General features: G+C 42.4%; 2 protein-coding genes across 2 annotated transcripts in view; one reads left to right on the top strand and one right to left on the bottom strand.

Moving 5' to 3' along the window:
• The window catches only part of INTS8 (integrator complex subunit 8), a 29,617-nt gene extending 28,784 nt beyond the window's left edge, over positions 1–833 (top strand). Inside the window, exons 27-28 of the mRNA XM_066624142.1 lie at positions 474–517; positions 638–833. Coding sequence (XP_066480239.1) covers positions 474–517; positions 638–754 — 161 coding nt within the window. The 3' untranslated portion in view covers positions 755–833. The remainder of the gene's footprint in view (positions 1–473; positions 518–637) is intronic.
• A 646-nt stretch (positions 834–1,479) lies between these two features.
• CCNE2 (cyclin E2) lies at positions 1,480–16,494 on the bottom strand. The gene is made up of 11 exons (XM_066624144.1): positions 16,481–16,494; positions 16,220–16,322; positions 15,717–15,764; positions 14,463–14,614; positions 13,112–13,247; positions 12,017–12,163; positions 11,161–11,256; positions 7,808–7,942; positions 5,621–5,732; positions 3,707–3,861; positions 1,480–1,865 (listed from the first exon to the last, which is right to left on the bottom strand). The coding sequence occupies exons 1-11, from the start codon at positions 16,492–16,494 to the stop codon at positions 1,764–1,766; spliced, it is 1,200 nt and encodes a 399-aa protein (XP_066480241.1). The 3' UTR covers positions 1,480–1,763.
• Between the last annotated feature and the right edge of the window lie 1,246 nt (positions 16,495–17,740).

The following is a 17,740-nucleotide window of genomic DNA, read 5'->3' as shown; positions in this document are numbered from 1 at the left end:
TTTCTGCTAACATTAGGCATAGTTTGAATACAGACCTATGGGGACTGCATACTTGAGGTCTTGGGGCACAGTTTAAGATTGGGCTTTGGCTTGCAGAAGTGCCTTGTGCTGCCCCAGGTGTGTTGTAAATATGCCATAAGGCATGTTTGCATATCCTTGTGAGCCATCCTCCCTAGGTCTGAGCCACACTGGCAAAGAGTGAGTTTGTATGGGCAGACTGGACCCAGCCTGGATGACCTAGGCCAGATCCTAATGCCCCCTCCCAGGCAGGCCAGCCTTACACTGGGCTGCTAGGATTTGCACCAGCAAAACTGCTGGTACAGATCCAAGTAGCCCCATTAGGGTGGATACTGTGTGCAGCAGAGGGGAAAAAATCCTTTTACTCCTAGTTGATACAGCATAGAATTGGGCTGCCTGTCACTAAAACATATCAGACTTTGCACCTTGTCTAGATTTCCTTAATGATATTGCAGATCTTCATCATAAGCAAGGAGAGACAGACAAAAGACAAATAGCAGTAAGTTACAGTTCTGCCAAAGTTTCTCCCACCACTTTTGTCCATCATAAGCATTTTAATGGGAATCTCAGAAGATGCTTGCTTTCTGAAGTGACCTCCTGTTGATGTTTGTATACTTAGATTAAAGCTATTGGCCGAACTGAGTTGAATGCCAGCAATCCAGAAGAAGTATTACAGCTTGCTGCTCAACGACGGAAAAAGAAGTTTCTTCAAGCAATGGCAAAACTTTACTTTTAGAGTCCTGCTAATAGAGTGGGATAAAGAGATATTGCACCACTTTAACTCAAGACTTTTTATATAATACATATTAAACATACTGTGTGGTATTTTCCTTTTTTTAAAGAAAATTAATCCATCCTTTTTACAAAGCTATACAACAGTATTCTAGTTTCTCTAATGCATGTCAAATAAAAGATGCAGACCAGAGTGTAGAGCAACAATAAACTATCATGGGCAGTGTTACTGTCCCTAGTGTGTAAACTGTCATCCCTACAACATTCATCTACTCTAGTCTGCTAATTTTTCCCCTTGCATTGCAACAGCTTGTTATTGCTTAGAAGATAGCATAGCACCTCATGAGGAGAGAGGTAGAATGTGACTCAAGGTAGCTGCTCACAGTAAAAGGTGCTTTTTTCAGTTAAGTTACTTGAGCAACAGATTATCACCCCCTGATGTAGGAAGAGGGACATGTTATGAAATAAATAAGCTTACGGTAATGTCTCCAGCCCCTAATTTAAGCTTTTAAAGCTATAGTAAGCTAACTCTTTCCCATTACATGAATTACACTAGTTAAGTGTATAAGAATAGGTAGCCTAGCTTACTAATTTTTTATTTCATGAAAAGATTATATTGGGGCTGTACTGCTCTCCAGGCCAAAATCCCACTGAGTGTGTGGCTTCAGCCTGTACACATTAAGAGTATGTTCACCACAGGTCAGAAGAAAGTTCATCTTGTTCTCCTTAAGACTGGCGTGTGTTTTAGGCAGTTGGCATGCAAGGATTCTGTTAAGTACACATAGTTAAGTCACTGACACTCTGCTGCAGTCAGAAGTGAAATTACTTAAGACCAGTAAGAGGTAAAAAATCCATAGCTGAACTCTTAACTGCTCATCTGTCCTGCAGTGGGGTCAACAGTACTGCATTTAAGCTTCATTCTGTTATATCTGATAGTCTTCCTGGTTGCTTGTCAAGTATAACGTTTAGTTTCTACAGAGGTCTTAAGATACAGTTCTTGAACTTGGCAAGTTTCACTGCTTTTCAGAGCTCTTTGGGGGAGTAATGATTCCTCCTGTAGACACCGGTGATAGCTGACCTGGTATTGCAACAGTTACTTCATAGTGAACTTCATCCTATTTAAGTAAACAAACAAAAAGCTATTGAACCAAAAGAAAAAAGTTCATTGCTACTTGCTGTTGTACCACTACCCCTATTTAGTCCAGCTTTCTGTTTCCAAGCTGGGGCATAAGCATGCTTGACCTTAGTATCTGCTGCTCAAAGATATTTCAGCTGAGTATGAGAAAGTCTAGAGCAGTGGTGTCAAACATTTCATAGAGGGCTGAAGTTAGCATTCATGATGTCTATTGATAGCAAGCAGTGACATTAAGCAGATGACCGGAAGAACTTTGCAGCTAATGAGTTTCTATGCAAGAAGAAAAATTGTGTCCATATTGTCAAGATCTGATAGCCCAATTATTACAGGAGCCAGATAAATTGCCTCCAGGGGTTGCATTTGGCCTGTGGGCCTTTTGTTTGACAACCATGGATAATTTACTCAGACTTTTGAAAGTATGCATTGATCTGTACATGGCCTCAGTCAAAATACATAACTTGCTGGCACAGTACAGGAGAACAGTTCTCCCTCTGTATATCCCCTTCAAATTAAAATTATTACACACTATTAAGATCAACCTTCACCCTCAAAATGCTAACAATTTGTCCAAGGGCAGCAAGGGAAGTAGCAGAAGACAACTTGGACATGATAAAGATCAGCCTGGATTCTACCAGTGCTTTGTCTTTTTGTTTCCCAGTCTCATTTCATGCTTAGTTTTCTTAATCTATATCCACTGAACTGGGTCCTTAATTAGCTCTCCTGTTAGGGAATATTCCTATGCGCATTGGGTGAACAGTGGCAGCGCAGTTGAACAGTAAGCACTGCTCATGGATGTGAGGGCTTTCGCCAAATGCCAGATCTAACCCACAGGGAGTAGCTTGGCAAGCCCTATGCTAATGGGGGGAAGAACTTGCTGAATATCTGGGAGTTCTAAGAAGAAGGGGTGCAGGTTCTGGCACTAACAGAAGCTTGGCTTCAAGCTACCCTGATGTAACTCAACTCCAGCAAGTGACATTTCAAACAATTTTCTCTTTCAATTCATTGATTTTAGTTTAAGGCCAAACCTAGAGAAGGATATTCACAGCATACATCTTCTCTAGTTTTGGCCTTAAATGTGGTCATTTTCTGCTGTCCCTTTTTGGAGCTGTGTACTTAGTAACTGTGCATCCCTTTTATAAAGGGCAGCTGGATTAGGATGGGCTTTTATGTCACCCTGTTTCACTTCAGTTATTATCTACAAGAAAAGCAATGCCATTGCTAAGCACACAGTAAACATCTTGATTTGTTTGACCTGAATGCAACTGTATTACTAGTTAAAATACGTCTGTGACTGGACTTAGTTCCCCACCCCAACACAAGCACATCAAGTAGCACTGTAGCCAACAAACTGGAAAAAACACAAGACCACATATGCAGTTTAAGAGTTAATTTTTTTTTTGTAGTCAATATCAAGAGCCAGTTTAAATATAAATGCTATGCAATTATTTTAACATGGGAGTGAGGAGGGGGCAGGGAGAGAACAAGGCAAAACTTGGGGGCAGAACCTCATATAACTGAGTTAAACAAACTCTGCTGTCTCCCTTTCTACTACTCACTTTACAAGTCTCAACAGGCTGGCTGTGAGGCCCACCACTTTCCCATTCCTCCCACTCCCTTTTAAAAATAAAAAATTCCCTGCCAACCTAAAGCAATTAAATGAGGAAGCTAGGCAAGAAAGGAGAGTAAACATTTGGCCTACCAGTTGCTCTGAATACCATTTTGCCATAACTTTGCCATTTTAATCATGGCATTTACGTATTATGTGTTAAGGGATATTACCACCTCTATGCAAATGAAGTTCAGACAGAAGAAAAGTCTCACCAGCATGTCCAAGTAGTTTGTATGGGTTTGTATATTATGTCTATCTTCTACTGCAATCTTCTTAAAATTCTTCAATTTCACTGGGGATTTTTTGGCCACCTTGACAAACGGTTCCATCCATTCTACACATTCTGAAATACTGTCCCAATCCAAGCCTAAAAACAAAAACAAAACCCTAATTAACTATGATAATTCATATAGGTCTTTGGCTACTTTAAGTAATTTGCCCATGTTAGCCTATTAACCCTTACAGCCACCATTTAAGGCAGACCAGTAGCCCTCTGGTACCACATTTCAGTGGCACAGAACCAGGAGCCACATACCACCATTGTTCTACACTGTCAGCAGCACTTTGTATTCCAGATCTGCTATTAGGAGGGCAACAGCTTCCATTTATAAATCTGATTTTATCATGAACTGCTTTGAGAACCACTATAGTTGAAAAGTGGTACAAGAGTAGAATACAGTTCCCAATATTGCCAGCCAGATACACAGGCCTAGTATGTTTATAGGACAGGAGCTGAAACCACTTTCAACCAGGAGTTGAAAGTCAGCATAATGTAAGACTATGGTTTCATCACCATTTTTTATTTCTAGATTCAGAAACCCAAGTTTTCTTCTGAAGCTTCTTCTGAAGATGTTCCAAAGCTAGAAAGGCCTTCCAATGCCATCTAACATTTTTCCAGATCAGGGCTAATTAATAAACTCTGACTCTACCAGAAAAGCCACTTGCAAAGTAAGAGAACCAGGTCAGATACAAAAAGCTTAAACAAGAAAGAAGCCAGATGAAGGTAGTGTCCCCAAAGTAGGACTGACTTATTGCTGGAATCTAGTACTGTTAAGCCAGACTTGAATGAAGAGTTAATTACTACCCAACAACTTGGGCAGCAGAGGAAGTCTAGTCATTGGCTTGGGGAACTTTGCAAGGTTGTAACTTGCCATTTAGCATTTATTTACGCCTGAAAGTGCCTAAGAGATTTGATATTTGAAGTCATCAGTATGTTTGTCCCCCTTAAAAGGTTTGCAGTTTGAGAGAGACTCTTGATTCAGAGTTCTCCTTGAGGCTTAAGTAAAGTTGCAGCCTTTTCTGGAGATAGTCTATTCAACTACAGTAAAGCTCTCAACATTATGGTACCCTCCAGGCTGGGCTATGGCAATATAATACAATATTGTAAAAGTCTGTTGGTACAAGATCTGGTAGCTGAACCTTTAGCCAAGGTTGTTTAGTGGGATCACATTACCCCAAGTCTTCATGAATTGCATTGGCTTTTGCTTTGTTTCCAGGATCAGTTTAAAGCTGCTGGTTATGACCTTTAAAAAGCCTTAAATAATTTGGAACCTGGATACCTTAATCATCTCCTCCTATATGTGTCTTCTCATGCACTCTAGTTATCCTCCTCCAAGGCCTTTTTCTGGGTGCTCTTGACCACAGACCAGGGTTTTCTCAGTGATTGCACCAGTCTTATAAGGACAGTTGGTCTCCCTCCCTTGCACTCCTTCAGGAGATATGTAAAAACCTGTCTTTTCCATTCTGCTTTGTAGTGGGTGATGCTTGACAATGGGTAGGCGACAGTGTTGTGTTTTTGGTATGTTTGTTTAAATTATATATATTTATTGTTTTGTTTGATTACAAACAGATTGTAACCAGGCAAAACAGGCAGAGTAAAAGTGAACAGTAGCGCAGCAACATGGAATAGATGCAACTGTAAAGCTGCAGCCAGATATTCTGGCAGCCTCAAACAACAAATACCACTTTTACAGGCCAACTCTAGCCATGCGTACCAGAATGATGGTATGTCTAACAGTACACATGCATGTATTACAGCCATACACCTCACATCATCTTTTTTGCCATGGTTTTAAGAGCAATGACAGATTTGAAAAATATACAAAGAATACAATGATCTTCCAAACCTGAAACTCTTTTAACTACTCCTACTGAGGTATAATGCCAGAGTGCAGCCGCTGCCAATGTCCTATATTGGAAGTCCAGAGAATTGACATCTAGAATACAGAGATCCAAAAGCTGTAGGGAAAAAAAAAGCCACACACACTTTGTTAGAAAACTCTTCCTATTCCAACCAAGCCAACCACTGCAACATGGAATACCTCTGATCACTGCTTTGTGATGCAAGCAAAATTTGCAATACATTTTAGTTTTCTGGAACAGTTTCTAGAAACAGAAATCTAGGAACAGTTTTCTAGGATAGTTAAAAATTTTCCTACTTGATGTCACTTCTAGCCATGATATCACTTGCTGTGGGTCCTGACAGATTCTCATTCTTAAAAGTGGGTCCCGGTGCAAAAAGTTTGAGAACCACTGATCTAAATGGAGGTTATCTGGGGATTTGGGAGTCACCAAGATGCAGACAACACCCAGCTGTCTCTCTTTTCCACCAGCCTTCAAAGGTGGGTGGTCAAAGTGCTGGGACACTGCCTGAGGCAGTTGAGACTTAGACGAGGGCTAATATGCAGGAAATTAAATCCAGACAAGATAGAGGTTCTCCTATGCAGGTAACTAGATCTATAACTTCCTCTAGATGGGACAGCACTCCCTCTGAAGGAGCAAGTTTGCAGCCTGGAAGTCCTTCTGGATCCACAGCTGTCTTTGGATGGCCCACTGGCATCTGTAGTTGGGAGGAAGGGGGGAAGAAGGAAGGCTTTTGCCCAGCTTTAGCTGATATAGCCAAGACTATATCCAAATTAGTTGGATCTGGCTATGGTGCTGCATGCTCTAGTGACATCTTGTCTAGACTAATGTAATGCACCCTACATGGGGCTACCACTGAAGATGGTGTGGAAGCTGCAGGATGCAGCAGCCCAGCTGGTAACCCAGGACAAGCTGTTTCTGCCATGCCATTGCTCCAACAGCTACACTGGCTGCCAATTTCAGTCTGAGCTCAATTCAAGGTATTGGTAACAACTTTTAAAGTCCTACACACTACAGCATAGCACTGGGATACTTCACTTATTGGCATTCCTTAAAGTAAGGGAAGCCCCTCCCCCTTGTGCCAGTTGGAGGTAGGGTCTGTTGAAACCATTTGTCTCCTCAGTGTGAGGGATGACAGTTGCCCCAGTCTGACCCTGCATTGCTTTTGATTAATGATTTTTGTATTCTATATTGTACTCTTTTGAGCACCAGGAAAGTGGTATAATTTTTTTTTAAATATAAACAAATACCTTTGCCTTGAAAATTGATTGCATACTAAAGAACCTAGTGGGCTGAGATTATCATCCTTTTAATTCTGTGACTGAAGACTGCTTTGAATGCAAATGAGACATCCACTAAAACCAGGCAAATTGGGTTCAGCTTGCAAGCATCTTGAAGGGGGGGGGAAGCATATTTAACCAATTTCTGTCCAGCCCACAGGTGTATACATCTGATCCCGATTACATATATGCAATATTGTGGGCAGAGATGGCTTAAGTTATGTATGCACACAGTACCCAGTAATTTGTACTCTAGAACAGTGGTTCCCAAACTGGGTCATGACCCACCAGGAGGTTGGCACCTGATTTCTGAAGGGTCATGAAACTGACAAGTTGATAGCTGACAAGGAAAGTATATTTAGCCCGAAGGTGCATTTGTGAGTAGGCGAACATACCTCAGCCCACTTCAAAGGACAGGCTGAGGGGAATGCAAGACCACCAGAATGGTCCCTATCAGATTAATACTGAGCTCAGACAAACGCTGTAGAGGGCACCCCCACCATAGTAAAAGAGAAAAACAGGCTTGAGTGGCTGGTAAAATGAAATTTTTTTTTTAAGTCTTGTAAAGCTAGGTGGGTCCGGAAAGAATGCTGTTTTAAGAAGTGGGTCCCAGTACTAAGTTTGGGAACGACTGCTCTAGAATATATGCTTGAGAGAGTAAAATGACATACTGAACTTTGAACCAAACAATGACAGTTCTACCCTCCCTATACCAACATTCAACTATGATCAAGAGGGTCAGATGTTTCCAGCACATGGTTTCTTTCACTGCATCCCAAGGTCACACTCCTGGTATTCAGACAATCAAGCAGCCTTCCTAACAGGCATCAGTGCCAAGGAGTTTTAAGTGTATGCTCTAGAGTGTCTATGCTCACTCGGATGATAACTCACCTGGGCTATTTGGATAAATTTTTCCTGAGAATATTGAGGTAGCAGCACCTTTGGATCATCTTTCAAAGCATCCACTTGGAGATAAAGATTAAGCCAAGAGACTATCGTTACTGGGCACAGCTCCCATTTTAAAGCCTGTAGGTTTACATTTAACAAAAAATTTTAAATACAGACACATGCAATAGTACAGCTATTGTACTACATTATATTTGAGCCTTAAGAATTAGGCCATAGTTGTGCAGTCTCAAATGAGTAACAGTTCATTTTTAAGATAGCAGGTAAGGAAAGAAACCCTTTTGTACTATCACTGGCATGTCAGAGAAAAGGATTTTTGCCTAGCTGGCTCCCAGTTAAGCCAGTCTTCTGTGTGAAAGGGTTTCTCCCCATTCCCCTGTGGTGGGTCATTCAAACCATGAGCCTCCACATGCAATCTGAAGTGGCAGGCACAGAAGTCCATTTATTCCCCATTTCCATTCACAAAATAAGGTGCCTTCCAACATATGCAAACCCCCCGCTGAATAAACAAATATTGGAATAACCCCTCTCAGGGATGTGGTCCTATTCCATATCCACAGTGATATGGATTCCATAGTGATGTGGTCTGAAAAGTATCAGTCACCTAGTCATCCAACACCTAGTAAATCCGTGCAAGTAGCCTCATAAGCCACAACTTGTCCCATCATTTATAATGTTATTAAGGAATTGAAGAATGAAGTTGCAGATCTCTTGACTAAGATATGCAACTTGTCCCTCAAAACGGCCATGGTGCCAGAAGATTGGAGCATAGCAAATGTCACGCCTATTTTTAAAAAGGGAAAGAGGGGGGACCTGGGAAACTATAGGCCAGTCAGCCTAACATCCATACCGGGTAAGATGGTGGAATGCCTCATCAAAGATAGGATCTCAAAACACATAGATGAACAGGCCTTGCTGAGGGAGAGTCAGCATGGCTTCTGTAAGGGTAAGTCTTGCCTCACGAACCTTATAGAATTCTTTGAAAAGGTCAACAGGCATGTGGATGCGGGAGAACCCATGGACATTATATATCTGGACTTTCAGAAGGCGTTTGACACGGTCCCTCACCAAAGGCTACTGAAAAAACTCCACAGTCAGGGAATTAGAGGACAGGTCCTCTCGTGGATTGAGAACTGGTTGGAGGCCAGGAAGCAGAGAGTGGGTGTCAATGGGCAATTTTCACAATGGAGAGAGGTGAAAGCAGTGTGCCCCAAGGATCTGTCCTGGGACCGGTGCTTTTCAACCTCTTCATAAATGACCTGGAGACAGGGTTGAGCAGTGAAGTGGCTAAGTTTGCAGACGACACCAAACTTTTCCGAGTGGTGAAGACCAAAAGTGATTGTGAGGAGTTCCAGAAGGATCTCTCCAGACTGGCAGAATGGGCAGCAAAATGGCAGATGTGCTTCAATGTCAATAAAGTCATGCACATTGGAGCAAAAAATCAAAACTTTACATACAGGCTGATGGGTTCTGAGCTGTCTGCGACAGATCAGGAGAGAGATCTTGGGGTGGTGGTGGACAGGTCGATGAAAGTGTCGACCCAATGTGAGGCAGCAGTGAAGAAGGCCAATTCTATGCTTGGGATCATTAGGAAGGGTATTGAGAACAAAACGGCTAGTATTATAATGCCGTTGTACAAATCGATGGTAAGGCCACACCTGGAGTATTGTGTCCAGTTCTGGTCGCCGCATCTCAAAAAAGACATAGTGGAAACGGAAAAGGTGCAAAAGAGAGCGACTAAGATGATTACGAGGCTGGGGCACCTTCCTTATGAGGAAAGGCTACGGCGTTTTGGGCCTCTTCAGCCTAGAAAAGAGACGCCTGAGGGGGGACATGATTGAGACATACAAAATTATGCAGGGGATGGACAGAGTGGATAGGGAGATGCTTATTACACTCTCACATAATACCAGAACCAGGAGACATCCACTAAAATTGAGTGTTGGGCGGATTAGGACAGACAAAAGAAAATATTTCTTTACTCAGCGTGTGGTTGGTCTGTGGAACTCCTTGCCACAGGATGTGGTGCTGGCGTCTAGCCTAGACGCCTTTAAAAGGGGATTGGACAAGTTTCTGGAGGAAAAATCCATTATGGGGTACAAGCCATGATGTGTATGCACAACCTCCTGATTTTAGAAATGGGCTATGTCAGAATGCCAGATGCAAGGGAGGGCACCATGATGAGGTCTCTTGTTATCTGGTGTGCTCCCTGGGGCATTTGGTGGGCCGCTGTGAGATACAGGAAGCTGGACTAGATGGGCCTATGGCCTGATCCAGTGGGGCTGTTCTTATAACAGCCATTTATATCCTGCTTTTCCATTTCAACACCAAGGCAGCTTTCAAAACACTTCAATCACCAAGTAAAATGTGTTCAAAATATAACCAGAGTAAAACTCCTACTAGAATCAGTAGATTCAGCTAAAGTTATGTTACCTCTATTGCAGCTCGAGTCTTTAGAATATAGTTAGCCCTTGATAACTGTGGGGGTAAGATATCTGCAAATAATGGAATCCGTGGGGAGAGCTTCAGGGACCTCCCCAATGTGACCAAAAATGCCTTCCAGACATATCTGGGAGGTCCCTGAGGCCCTGCAGATGAAGGGTTGGCACCCATGGCGAGTCAAATCTGTGGGTGCCAAACCCATAGATGAGGGTCCACTGTATACTAGTAAGGGTCTATTAAGGCTACCTGTTAAAGCAGCCAAACTCTTTCCTTGAATGCTAGCTTGAAATAATTCACTCCTTCGTCCTTGGGGATGGATAGAAAAACACTCTTTTCCCTCTCACATAACAGAACCAGGGGATATCCTCTAAAATTGAGTGTAGGGAGAGATAGGACAGACAAAAGAAAACATTTCTTTACCCAGTGTGTAATTAATCTGTGAAACTCCCTGTCACAGGATGTGGTAATGGCATCTTGCCTAGATGCCTTTAAAGGGATTGAACAAATTTCTGGAGGAAATGTCCATCACGGGTTACAAGTCATGATAGGTATGTCCAAACTCTTGATTTTAGGAGTAGGTTACCTCAGATTGCCAGGTGCAGGGGAGGTGCACCAGGGCACAGGTTGTGTCTTGCTGTCTTATGTGCTCTCTGAAGCATTTGGTGAGCCACTGAGATACAGAAAGCAGGACTAGATGGGCCTTTGGCCTGATCCAGTGGGGCTCTTCTTAGGAGATATCTCTGCACAACAGCACTCCTTAATTATAAGGCACTATTTGGGATTTTGAGTTTTTCTAACAATATTTGTTCTGTTCCCAACTAGAACAGTGCAAGTGCTCTTCAAACACACACAGCTTGCTGAATTCAATGGCGCACATCTTCATTTACAGTAGTTACCTTTAGTATAATGAGCTCCATCCTTACAATGTCATCTTCACTACAAGCACCATCAGTAACATAGGCAAACTCTTGTAGCTTAGGAGCATATATCTCCTTAAAAAAAGGAAGAGACATAATGTTAGGCCTTCACACCAGACAAAGTTTAGAGCACAGAAGTACTCTACAATCCTATTCAGTAGACCAGGGGAAAACAAGCCCCTGCCTGGGGGTCATTTGTGGCCTTCTAGAACCCCCAGTCTAGCCCACAGGGAGCCCCCAGTCTTCAATGAGTGTCTGACCTGTCAGAGACTGTTGGGAGCCTGCGTTGTCCCGCAACTGCCAGTCGCAACCGCCAGATGCAAGCTGTGGGACAAGTCAGAGCAAGGCCTTTTTATAGTCTCCACCTGTTTTCTGTTTTTCCCCGAGCATTACTTTAACCCCTCCCCCATTGCCTCTGAACAACTTATGTCTCCATGTGTGTCGGGCTTGGTCTGTACATTTTCACTGTGCAAGTGGTGTGGGGCGAACAGTTCATAGTTCTCATATCGTTCTACATGCTTGTATTACAGTTTTCATGTGTATTATAAATAAGCTCAGTAAAATTTGTTTATATAAGTTCCATCTCGAATGCATTCAGTTACGTAAATTTATTCAAATTTGAAGTTCCCCCCCCCCCCGGGCCTCCAACACAGTGTCAGAGAGATGTGGCCCTCCTGCCAAAATGTTTGTCCACCCCTGCAGTACACAATCGCTAGCTCAATTTTATGGACTGAAGAGATCAGATGCTTTTAGACCCCTGTACTGATAAGATGACCAAGGTAATCTTGGCACAGGGGTACTTGTGACCAAGTTGTGGCCACATATAGCTGCTTACCTCTAGCTTGGAAGCAATGAATAAAGTTGTAATTCCTATGAGCTGAAGCATTGTTTTATTTATGTTCTTTTGAGTCAACATGAATCGATCAAAGAAGTCTTGTGCCAAGTAGAAAGTTTCTCTATGAAGCGTGTATACTTCACATACCTACAACAGAATGAACCCTTTTAAATTCATAGTCACTTTCTCTACAGATAATATTCTAGAAAACCGAATACAATTTCTGAATGTATACTGATAGTTACATTTAGATGAAATTATGGCACTGCCTCTCATTTCTACTGACAAAGTCCAAGAAATCCTTAAAATTTGAAAATGCCAGTATACTGATCCTATGAATAATCCAGTGTAAATATGATCCTTGAGGTTACTCTACTGTATTATAAATATTGAACAATACACTCCTAAACATTGTCTACTTGAATGTGACCTCCTTCAGTCAGTGGAACTTTGTTCCAAGCAAATGGGCTTTGGATTTCAACCTGAATTCTTTCTCCTACTGGCAAACCGGGGCCCAATCCCATCCAACTTAACAGCACCAGGGCAGCCCTGAGGTAACGAAACAAATGTTCCCATACCTTAAGGAGGCCTCTGTGACTGCATCCACACCACAGGATGCAGTATGCACCCCACTGATATGGCTGCACCAGCACTGTAAAATTGGATAGGATTAGGTCCCCTGATAAAGGGATATCAAAGTCTTCCTTTATTTTAGAACTAGGGCCATCATTAAAAATGCAATTATAAAATCCACATGGTGGTTAAAGTTAAAGAGACACCAGTTTGATTTTGGATAGGACCTGTTATTTCAGTATACCGTCTTCTATAACCCACTTCTATAACCCACTTTTTTTAGCAGGGGGAGAGTAACTGGCCCACCTCACCCCAGCACTGTCTGTTCTAGTGGCTGTCTGCTGGTATTCCTTGGCATCTTTTTAGATTGTGAGCCCTTTTGGGACAGGGAGCCATTTAGTTATTTGATTTTTCTCTGTAAACCGCTTTGTGAACGTTCAGTTGAAAAGCGGTATATAAATACTGTTAATTAAAATTAATTAATTCTATAACCCATATAGCATTTTATGCTTCAAGACTCACCTCTAGAAGCCAGTCCAACAGGATAGACCTCATATGTGGTTGCAGGTTCAAGTGGAGAGACGTAAAATGCTTACAGTGAGAATATTTGTTTTCTTTCTTTAGAATGTTGCTCCAGACATCTTTAGAACTTCCCCAACTAGATACAAGGCAAGATTACATTTAGAAAACCACACACACAAATTTTAACTCAGGTGAACAGAGTATGTTATCTTGACAAGAATTCATGGTTGGTGGGATCAGGGACCAAATGGTTCAATTCAGAAAAAAACTAGAAAGAACTGAACCAAATGAAGATATAAATATTGCCAGTCTGGCAAATAGATAAGAGCCTATTTGATTTTATGGGGCTTATCTGCCAGGATTCATTAAATAAGATGAAGAAAATGATGTGTATTTTGCCATACAGCAAAACTATACATGATACAAGACTGCAGCGGGATCTCCCAATGTTTAAAACAAGAAGGCATAAAGAATGGTACATAAATTGGATCTGTGAATCTATACCAGGAAAAGAGTGTCAATCTTCACATTGTTTACTTGGTCTTTAAAAGAAAAAATATTCACTCCTCAAAACCTTTGTTTTCTCTCTCCCTTCCTATACCAGACTAGATAGGTAAATACAGTTCCTTTTTGGGGAAAGGCCTCCCTCCCACCAGCACTGCTGCCTCAATCTAAATAAGGAAGGATCCAAAGCTGCTTTTAAGTCAACAATGGGAGAGTCAGTCATGGATCTCCCATGTAGTGTAGAGAATCAGATTTGGGAAGATGCTATTATAATCCAAATCTATAATCCCCCACCTGCCACCAGTGCAGCTGTGTCACTGAAGCACATGCTGCATCTTGTGGAGGGGGGCAGTACCAACAGGTAAGGAAGATTTGTTCCCTTGCCCAGGAGTAATCCTTCACTGCCAGATGGGTCTACTCAGACCTGCAGCAGCAATATTGCTGGTGCAAGTCTTAGTGAACCCAGGAAGGTGGAATGAGGCTGGACAGGAGGATAGGATATCAGTAGTGCTCCCACTCCTGCCAATACCACCTGCTTCCCAACCTCAACATCTCGCGCCCCCCCCCCGCTCTGGTCTCCCCATTGTGCCAGGGCTGTTTGGGAGGGCAGTGGTGTACAGCTGTTTGCAGTGGTGGCCTGGATTGGTGGGTTGCACAAACTAAGACTCTCAAACGCTTACTGATTATTTCCTGCATTTGCCTTTAGTACTTGAATTGCCATTAAATCAAATTAAATCCTTGTCACAACAACAAAGCAAGAATAATATGGTACATGGGCTTTAGAACCCTATTCTCCCTGCTAATATATCAAAGCACAGACAACTGCTTTTACTTATGGTTATCTTACCTAAGTTCAGGCAATGGTGATGGATTTATGAAGAGGTTTCTGAATCTGTATTTTTTGAATCTGGAAAAGTCAGTGGTTGAGGTTTCTTTGTGAGGCGTTTCTATTATGATGCAAGGGGAGATACCGCCAGATATTGAGGACGGCCAACAGCTCTACAAAATGAAATGCTAAACGTAAGTTTCTGCAAACATGCACTATTGCCTTCATGAGCAGCAAGGTCTCTCCCAGTCATGGGTAACAAGTTAGTCCATTAGCTGACCAAAGTGCTCCTGGATCAGATTACACAGGCCTACAGAACTGAGGGTCAGAAAAGTTTTTCCCAAACTTTATGGTGGTTTGATATGAATTTAGGGTGCTGATTCCAAAAATGGCATCCGTTTTGCCCTATCACATCTAGTTTGGGAGATATAGTATAGCCTCATTAGTGAACGGTTCAAGCAGCTTCCTCATGAGGAAGCCATGGTGTAGGCTGCCTCATGAGGAAGCTGCTTGAACCATTGGTGTTCAAGCAATGGTCAAGCAATGACCCAGGAATTGGTGTAACGTTTAAGGAAGCAAAATGTGTGTTGGCCTGTGTTATTACTGGCCCTTTGAAACGACATTCTGACAACTTGAAAGGAATTTGGTAAAATATGCCAATTCCAGAAGGGTAGCCATATTCATCTGTTGCAGCAAGAACAGAATGTTGTAGCACCTTAAAGGCTAAGGAATTATAAGGCAGGGGTTCCCAAAGTGAGTATTGCAGCACCTTAGGGTGTTGCAGCACACTCACAGGAGCACCATGGGATGTTTCCAGTGGCCCCTTTTACCTGTTCTCCCAAGTGCCAGCAACTTGGATCTTGCAAGATCCAAGATGGCATCACCTGGCTGAGCCAGGAAGAAGAGGCTGCAGGGTTATCATGATCCAGGTAAGTTTGGGAACTTCTGGCAAAAGGTTTTGCAGACTACAGTCCCATTTAGTATAACAGACTTAACAATGCAACTGTACTCAGTCTACATAGTACGCTATCAGATAATGCTATACTGCAAGTAGCTTGCTGCTTTTCCATATACAACATACACGATTAAACAAGACATTCTTTGTGGTGTTTAGAATGTTGCATTTCCTTACTTATACAGTATAGTTTTAAAAAAACAATGCAGCTTTCCCAAAGACAAGCGAAGGGACACATCAGTGTTAACCATATGTGCACATCTGAACAGAGCTTGTATTGAAGCTATCCAGCATTCTAAAGAACAGCCAAACTGGCATACCTTGATTTCATACTGATGCCTTGTGTTCTCTTCTTTTCTCTTGGTGTCCTTTGTAAAGGAAAAAGATACGCATAACAACTACTGCAAAGCAGCAATCTCTTCACCCCATTGCCCAGCTCCCATTAACAACTTTCCAAAGTATTAATTTTTGGAAGCAATTTATTAACTCCTGACAACATCTATACAACTCAGCACTAGTACAGTAGTGGTAATATCTGCTATAGTTTATAAAAAAACCCTTCTATAATCAAAAGGATATGGGGCAGGGATGACCACCATCACACACCTTGTTAGTTATCTTACAAGTGGTATGCAGTTGTTCTATTACAAGTGTGCAGGGGAGGCGGAGTAATTTACTATTTGTAAATTTATCTGGTGGCAGCTTATTGTAGGTAACCCAGTGAATTTGTGATTTAGTCAAGATTTTAACTACACTATCCCAGCTCATGTTCTTAGCTGCAATCCTACAGCCAGCTCTTGAGACTATTTAAATCCCTACTCACCTGCATTGCTTTTCTTTTCCTGCTCTGAAGACACTCAGTAATATGCAATTCTTGCGGAGATGTATCCTGACAAGGCTGGTGCACTTTAGCTTGCAAACGACTACTGTAGAAGAGTAAAGACATTTTCCGTCAAGACAGCAACAGACTGCATTGCTACATACACGCTTGGTAGCAATTTAAATAAGGGGGATCAGTTATTGCTATTCTGTATCAAACAAAAAATTAATATACGTTATAGCTCATGATAAAAAGTAACATTACCTGCGCCTTGACATCTTATTAATATTCCAGATATTTGCCTGAAAATGAAACAAGATCATATGTTCACAAAATATACACAAATTATTTAACACTAAGTGTGTGTCATATTCTTTCAGTTACTGTTGCAGATAACCCAAACACACCACGTAGACAGCCACAGACACCTGTTGCATCTCAATATATCTGTGCTTGAATAAGGTGGCAGCTGGGCAAACTGCTCACCTTAAGTCATGTTCCAGCCCCTGAAAAGTACTGAACAGCATGCTGAGGGGCTTTCAACTCTCCCCAATCCCCTAATTAAGCTCCACTGTGTATACTGTACATCCCTCCTGGCAGCTCACAAAAGAACAGCCAGCCATCCCAGATACACCCTGGTCAATTACAGGTTCAGCCACTTGTACATATTCACCATCCCTCTTCAATTTCAGGTTCAGTCTTTTAGTACTTCATCAGTTGCTTCCCCAACCTATTTCGGCAGCGGCTATTTTGTTCAGCATTTTAGTGCCTTATTCCAAGCATCCTTTCTCAGAAAACTGTGCTTTAAGCATACACCCCCTTATTTGCACTGCTGAAGTTCTGCACCCCCATTAACTCACTAGTGTTGGTGACTGTGCTGTGTCTGGTACAGTAACCAAGAATGATGGTCGCCCTTCCCAGCATTAATAGGAATCTTAGGAGTAGGAGATCACTCTATAAAGATACATTGAATACAAGTATTTTATGGGCACCAATCATGTGTACAAACTGATTCTGATACCCCCACCAAGAATATACTTGTAATTAATCTCTTTGCAAGAACCCATCAAATGCAGTTTCTCAGGCTTCTCCCAAATCAAAGAGTTCTGGACCCCCCCTTTCTGCCAGGGGCTTATAATTTGTTCGACCCCCCTGTAGCAAGCCAGGGGAAGCCCTAGAACAAACCTCCCCCCGCCCCGCGCCGCTATGCGCGGCTCTTCTTCCCCGCGCCAATTTACAGAAAGCGGGTAAGTGGAGGAGGCGGCAACAGCAGGCTGGACTGGGTGTCCTCCCCGATTGCCGCCAACCTCCACGCAACGCCCTGGGAAGCTACCCTGCCAAAAGTTTGGAACCCCCCAAAAAGGGGGGAAGGGGAGCGATCAGGAGAGATTTAAAGGGGGGAAAGGAAGTTCTTCAAGCACCCCCATAAAACACTCCCCCCCCCCAAAAAATGCACCTATTTCCCGCCTGGATTTATATACATTCTGAAAAGATATATGGGTGCAAAGAGAGGGGGGAATTGAG

Source organism: Tiliqua scincoides, chromosome 4 (genome assembly GCF_035046505.1).
Source record: "Tiliqua scincoides isolate rTilSci1 chromosome 4, rTilSci1.hap2, whole genome shotgun sequence".
NCBI lineage: Eukaryota > Metazoa > Chordata > Lepidosauria > Squamata > Scincidae > Tiliqua > Tiliqua scincoides.
This window is presented reverse-complemented; position numbering and strand designations above follow the sequence as displayed.

Bases quoted from the DNA above. Each gene is read 5' to 3' on its own strand.
- CCNE2 (XM_066624144.1), bottom strand. The intron at 13,248-14,462 runs GTAAGATAACCA...CCTTGTATCTAG, and splicing joins TCACCATTGCCTGAACTTAG to TTGGGGAAGTTCTAAAGATG. The intron at 12,164-13,111 runs GTGAGTCTTGAA...ATTCTGTTGTAG, and splicing joins TGTTGGACTGGCTTCTAGAG to GTATGTGAAGTATACACGCT.